The sequence below is a fragment of the Myotis brandtii genome, unplaced genomic scaffold (genome assembly GCF_000412655.1).
Source record: "Myotis brandtii unplaced genomic scaffold, ASM41265v1 scaffold3522, whole genome shotgun sequence".
Lineage (NCBI taxonomy): Eukaryota > Metazoa > Chordata > Mammalia > Chiroptera > Vespertilionidae > Myotis > Myotis brandtii.
The window spans coordinates 92031-99030 of NW_005363550.1; the positions used below are offsets into that span (position 1 = coordinate 92031).

Below are 7000 nucleotides of genomic sequence, written 5' to 3' on the forward strand. Positions count from 1 at the left end.
GTCTATTCCATAGGGGTCCTTTGGTGCAAAGGGGGAACCATCTGGGAGGCAATTTTGCTAAAGTCCAACCCGGACCTTGTGAAGCTTCTGATGCCAAAACCATTTTGCAGGAACATGAGAACGAGAGACCCACCCAGTTGCAGCTCGTGGAGGCTGGACTGCATCCCGACTGTGGGAAAGTCCCCGAGGCCAGCAGCTCAGCCCCTCAGCTACTTCCTGGCATGGAAAAGCTGGAGTGATTTGGGAGACACTTACAGATCCAATATCACAATGCGGGACCTTATTCTGTTCTCATATGCAAACAACACCTAAGATAGAACCAAGTAAATACACTAAAAGCTGGTTATAATGGAATAATTCTGCGCAGGGGTGTCCATATAAAGCTGAAATTCCATTATATCATAAAGTAGGTTTCCTAACACGTATGTAAAAAATTGACAAATTAGTCAGTCTCCCCGTCTCAGTGGCCTCGTGTGTCTCTGACACCAGCTGCACTCAGGGCTGAGACACAGGGAGCGAGGGGCAAGGGGCCCAGGGGTGGAGTGGTGGGGGTGCTCTGTCCCCAGGGAAGCCTGACCTTGCTGTACCCCACAGGCCACACTCTGCCTGCTCTGAGCTGGTCTGACCTTCTCTTACTCGGCTCCTGAATTCCAGTTAATATGCCCTCCCTGGGACATCACAGGATGCCCAATTAGTGCCCAGGACTGTGCCCTTTCTAATCCTTCAAGGTCAACATTCATGCCCCTCACGCCTTCCTTGTGCAGGCTGACATCACCTGCTCCATCCTTAGCCAACCATAAAGAATCTCACCCTCATCTGACTTCAGGTGTTGAGACTCCTCATATGGAGGTCCATGCCCCCGGCTAGAGTCACCCTGAGCCTGACCTTGACTCAGGCCCATTAGAACATAAGCTGAGTTTCCTTGTGTCTCATTCTCTCCTCATGTTCCCAGCACCAGTAACCATGCTTTGAAGGGCGTCCCAGGTTCCCTGAGTTGGTAGGAGGAATGAACGTGGTGGGGGAATTGTCAGGCTCCGTGATATTAAACTGCTTTTCTGCTGCAGGACTAGTCAGTGTCTTTCCGTAGCTAACGTGCATTGGCAGAGTTTGAGAAACGCCCCATGGGAGGCACTGTTCCAAGCTTTCCATGACTCCCTGCTGATGGGCCAACCATGAGCCCCTCACCTGGCAATGGCTCTCCCATTGGGCTCCATGATGAACAGGGCAGTTCAATGTCTGTTCCCAATGACCACAGCCTTGGCTCCATGATTTCCTTCCCAATATTTCCATCTATAGCCCTCTGTGCCCTCCTGGGACCCTCACCATTTCTCCCTGGTCCCTCCTCAGGGCCCCTGGATCCCTCTCACTCAGCCCTTGTCCCTTTCCAGGTGACAAGGACTGCATCCCAGGGGCTGGTCCTAGAGGAGAAGTTTCGACCCTGGGAACCACATTTCATGGTCACTCAGAGCTGATTCATGTCCCTGGTTGGTTGGTTGAGCGAAAGATGGGTAGATGGAACCACATGTCATAACCATCCTGCCCTTTATTTCACCTTGAGACCCTCCCCCACACAGAACACACATGCGAAATGTCAGATGAGAAATGACAGGAGTTTATTCAGGAGAAGGGGAAACGGGGAGGGATGGCCCCCTGCCCAGTCTGAGCGACCAGGGCAGGAGCCTCAGGGGGACAGTGGGGAGCGGGGAAGGGAGGGTCTGACGGAGAAGTGTCCCCAGAAGTGGGGACTCAGGTCCTAGGAACACTCTGAGGGGGCCACTGTCTTCTCCACGGTCTTCCCGTCGTGCGTGACCTGGCAGCTGTAGGCGCTGGCGGACTTCCAGTCTTGGCTGGACACGCTCAGGTAGCTGCTGGCCGCGTACTTGTTGTTGCTCTGCTTGGAGGGCTTGGTGGTCTCCACGCCCTGGGTGACGGGGGTGCCATTTGCCTTCCAGGCCACCGTCACGCTGCCCGGGTAGAAGTCACTCATGAGACACACCAGTGTGGCCTTGTTGTTGGCGAGCTCCTCAGTGGATGGCGGGAACAGAGACACGGAGGGTGCAGACTTGGGCTGACCTGTGTGGACAGAGAAGAAGAAGGGGGTGTAAGAGGCAGAGGCAGAGCCCAGATGTTGGGATCCCCCGCACCCCACGGACGGCCTCTGTGACTGGGCCCGTGTGTTTGTTCCCCTTGGGGACCTTCCTTCCTTTTCTGTCCTCTCTTTCTATCTGTCCCTGCACAGCAGTCTGCCCGCACCCTCCCAGAAGCTCTTCCAAGTCATCTCTCCCATGTGACCTGGTCAAGCTTCTCCATCCATAGCCTCAGTTTCCCCAAGTGTTACCGGGCCAAGCTCTGCTCCCTCCTCCTACTCTCCTGAGTCGAGTGTGCATTCTGCCCCGACCTCCCGGGCCCTCAGCCCAGCCTCAGGCCCCTTTCCCTCACGCTTCTGGAGCCCCGGCCTCCTCTGAGGTCTGAGGTCTGAGGTCTGCACCCAGCCGGCCAGGACGACCCCCACAGCGTGTGGAGAGGCCCAGCCTGAGCGAGCACACAGTGGGGCCGGGACCCCTGTCTCCCTGGGGCACCTGGCTCTCCAGTGAGGGCCGAGTCCTTGCAGCCAAAGCCTGGGGGCTCCTTCTGGCTCTGCCCGTCTCCCTGTGCCTGGTCCCCGGACATCAAAACCTTTCGTCTCGCTGCATTCATGGCACTGATGCCCCCGACAAGGAGCACAGAGGCCCCGCAGCCCCCTCGGCACCTCTGACCACCCCAGCTTGACACGGCAGCTGGTGGCTCCGAGTCCCCCAGTCATCAGCCCCTGACCCTAACACCCTTGGGCTGATGGGACACCTGGGTCCCAGGAATTATGGGGCTCCAGGGTCAGTGAGTCTCTGCCCCAGGGGACCCACTCCTTTCTGACCTCCATCCTGAGGGTCGGGCTCCTGAGGGGCCAGCTCGCCCATCTCACCGTGTCTCCGTGACCCCCCATCCTTGCGGCCCAACAGAGGCTCTGAGTGCTTCAGAGCGAGCTCGACCCTCCTCTCTGCCCTCCATGGCTTCCCCTCCGGCAGCCCTTGGTGGCCCCGAAGTCCGGGTCCCAGTCCCAGCCTTGCCCCCGCCTCCTGTGCGGCTTTCCCAGGCCAGAGGGCATCGAGCCCTCAGCCCAGACCCTCGGGACTGTGACTGTCGCTAAGGCTGCCCCATTGACCCTGGTCAGAACCAGCCTTGGCCCCCCTGAGGCATCTGCCCTGGAGGAGAGGAAGGACCCCCTTTCCTAGGCCCACCCCCAGAGTCTGGGGGGCTATTGGGGTTCTGCTATTGAGGTCCTCCCTGCTGGTTACCCCAAGACCAACCTGCCTTCCCCAGAGCCCACGGAGAAAGTGGGGGTCGGTCTATAAGGCTGGGAGGGCAGAAGGAAGCAGCCCCCAGAGAGAGGAGTGACTTGCCCAAGACAGCAGAGTGGTGGGATGGGTTGGAAAAGGTGCTGAGAGCCACTTACCTAGGACGGTGAGCTGGGTCCCGCCGCCGAAGACATACCACGGTGACTGAGGCTCGGACTAAAACCCGCCGGACCAGCACCTGGGGCCTGTCCCCCGGGGGCCAGTCTGGCACAGGAACCTGCCGGGCATGACGAATGCAGGGCTGCAGCTGTGTTCTGGGGCAGGGCGAGTGGGCAGTCACCCCCCCAGAGGCTGGAGCATCTCCATGCCCGGCCCCTCATCCAAGGCAGGTGGCACCCACACCTTGGAGTGACCCAGTGTGTTCTCCCTCCTCCCAAGACTGTCCTGGTCACCACCCAATCCTCAGTGCTGACAAAGATTCTGAGCGCCTTGTCCCCTCGAGGGGCTGTGTGGTGTAGCTCAGACCTCCTGGCCTCCTCCTGGGGCCTCTGAGTGTTCCTTCCCCACAATTTCCCATGTTCCAGACAAATGAACCTCTCCCCGGGCCTATGGACACTGGGTCATTCCAGACTAATGGTGCTTCCATGTGGAGATCCCCTCCCCTTTGTCTCCATACATTGAGACACAGTGTAGTTCCACCTCTTTCATGAAGCCTTTTCTGAGCTCTCAGACCACTGTCTTTCCATTCGTCCGTCCGTCCATCCATCCATCCATCCATCCATCCATCCATCCATCCATTCATTATCTGTCCATTCGTCCAACAATGGCTCCCAACTGTTTCATGTGCTGGGACACGATTGGGACCCCTCTGGCTCTCACCCCTTCTTTCCTGGAACCTCTCAGGTCAAAGCCAACAAGACCCTCATCCTGGTCAAGTCCGAGGTCGGCCTCAGTCCCTGGACATCTCTGCCAGAGGTTCCTCTTTCTGGTGACTGTCCTCCCCTTGGTGTCTGATACCACCCACTCTCGCTCTTTCTCTCTCCCATGACTGTTGACCCCACACACCCAGAATCCCGTTCTGCCTGTACTCTCCCTCTCTCTCTGCCTCTGCCCCCACACTGTGCACTCCAACAACTGTCTAGGGGTCTCCCTTCCCTATTTCCAGCCCGGACCTCTCTTTGTGGCTTTAGGTTCACAGGTGCTCGGCCTCCCGAACTCTTCTGGAACACCCTGCAGGCCCCTCAGACTCCACAGGCCCCATAGACTCTCCTCACACTCCCCCCGCATCCAGCAGGCTTCTCTCCAAGCCTGGAGTCACCCCACAATCTGTTCCCCTCATGGAGTCACCCTCTGTGTTAGTCATCCACCAGAAAACAAAAGCCCATGAAGATACACAAATAAACACAAACACCCAAGTCACACTCTAGAGTCAGGATGGCAAGAGTCCTCAGGCTCGGCCTGATCTGATGTCACCTCCCCATGTGGCTTATCTAACGGGGAAGCGAACCCGTCGCCCTGGGGCCAGCATTTTCCACCTGCGCAGCAGGGTCACTGGGTCATGGGTGCATGTAAGATGCGCACGTAAGATTGTTTGAAACAGCATTTAATATAATATGGATATAAATGCCACCCTTGTTTCTGACTTAAAGAAAGCAAAACACACAGCTTCTAAGCAGGTTGATTATCTAAGGAAACTTCCTCAACTCCATACAGTGTATCTCCCCACATTTACAGCAACCTTCATACTTAAAGGCAAATTCTTCATAAAAGAATTCTACAGATTCCCACCAATGAAATGAGATGGGGCGAGGTGCATGTAATAGGAAAAAAGAGAGAACATGGTTCTTTGCAGGTCAGGAAAGAGTCTACTTTAAAAAAATAAAGCCCACGGAGTCAGATGAAGAACTATTAGATCTAATCTGAGTTCAGTGAAGTGGCCCAATACAAGGGCCACGTGCGAATATCAGTCGTTTCCCTTCTACACAAGCAGTGACCACTTAAGACATGAGTTGGGGGACATTTTACAGCTTCAATCCACATGGTCTTTCAAAGCCTTAGGAATAACCTTAACAGGAAATGGGCAAGGTCTGCAGAGATAAAGTATGAGGCAATGGGCTGGAAGACACCATAGTAGAGTGAGTACGTAGGGGCCGGTCGAGTTCCTGGAGGGAAATGCCGGGCCTTGCAAAGATGCCAGTCCTTCTCCAATGAACCCGCACAGGCCACCAAATTACAGGCACCAAAAGCGGATTATGAAAACGAGCGAATCGTTTCTAAAACCCAACAGCGAGAAGGATGACAGAGTAGGCACGGCTGTTTTGAAAAAACAAATTATAACCAGAGTGAGTGCGTAGGGGCCGACCTCGTTCCTGGAGGGAAATGCCGGGCGTTGCACAGTCTACCAAATTACAGTCACCAAACGCGGATTATGAAAACGAGCGAATTGTTTCTAAAACCCAACAGCAAGAAGGATGATAGAGTAGGCACGGCTGTTTTGAAAAAACAAATTATAACCATGGTCCCAAACATCCTGTACAGCTACGACAATTAAAACAGGTGCAATGGATATGGGATCGGATCATTAGATCACTAGAACCGTAGGGAGAATCTGATAAACCAATGGGTTAGTGTTTGACAGAAGGCGCATTTATATTCAACAAACAGGTGACGACCGGCTCCCCATTTGGAAAATAAAAAAGGTTATGTCCTCACCGACATCAAAATAAACTCCAGCGGAAGTAAACACAAGCGAACAACCACCCAAACACGGAAAATACCAGCATAAAATAGAAACCCGATCTTATAATATTGAAATAAAGATGACTCTGCCATGCTTGTCACAGATCACAGAAACCATAAAGAAAAAATTACACCACTCTGATATATAACAATTAAAAATGGCTTTAAGGCAAAACACCCCATTAACAAGAGGTGTACAACAACTCAGGGGAGAATATTTCCAGCATAGAGACTGAACAAGGAGGCTGATATCTCAAATATGGAAAAAGTGTCTATAGATCTATAAGAGCACACAACCAACTCAATGGAAAACCACAACACCAACAACAGGTAAAATTATGGCCGGTAAATTCGCAAAAGACATAAAACCAGGCAATAAAAATAGGAACAGAAAATGAGTTTGATCCATGATCAAATAAGCAAACACATTCTCATTTTTGCTCAGCTGATGGGCAAAATAGACAGTGGCAGTCGAATGGGTTTTAGGGTAAGATGTGGAGAAATGGTAAGCTGAAACGCTCAGTTTTCACTCTATAGACCTCTGTGCTTAATCTTTTTTTTAACAACACGTTACTCTTAACATTATTTTAGGAGCTAAAAATGAAATCAATCTCCTTGTGAACATTTAATAACTACAGATCATTGTGAAGCGAACATTAAAATTAGGCAAAATCCCACCGACCAGAAACATACGCTGACATTTTTTCTACATTTTCTGACAAGCCTTGGAAAATGCACTCATATTAAAAAGTCCAATTGCGCCCTGGCTGGTCTGGCTCAGTGGATAGAGCGTTGGCCTGCAGACTGAAGGGTCCGGGTTTAATTCTGGTCAAGGGCACGTGCCTGGGTTGTGGGTTCAATCCCCCGGGGTGGGGGGGCATGCAGGAGGCAGCCGATCAATGATTCTCTCTCATCATTGATGTTTCTAT

At 53.1% G+C, this 7000-nt stretch overlaps 1 protein-coding gene across 2 annotated transcripts in view; it reads right to left on the minus strand.

Annotated features, from left to right (window-relative positions):
- Positions 1–1591: 1591 nt before the first annotated feature.
- The window catches only part of LOC102250240 (Ig lambda chain V-I region BL2), an 11668-nt gene continuing 6259 nt past the window's right edge, over positions 1592–7000 (minus strand). For both annotated transcript variants that reach the window (XM_014544140.1, XM_014544139.1), the window contains exons 3-4: positions 3491–3528; positions 1592–2073 (exon numbers count right to left, since the gene is read on the minus strand). In XM_014544140.1, the coding sequence (XP_014399626.1) occupies positions 1754–2073; positions 3491–3528 (358 nt within the window). In that variant the 3' untranslated portion in view covers positions 1592–1753. The remainder of the gene's footprint in view (positions 2074–3490; positions 3529–7000) is intronic.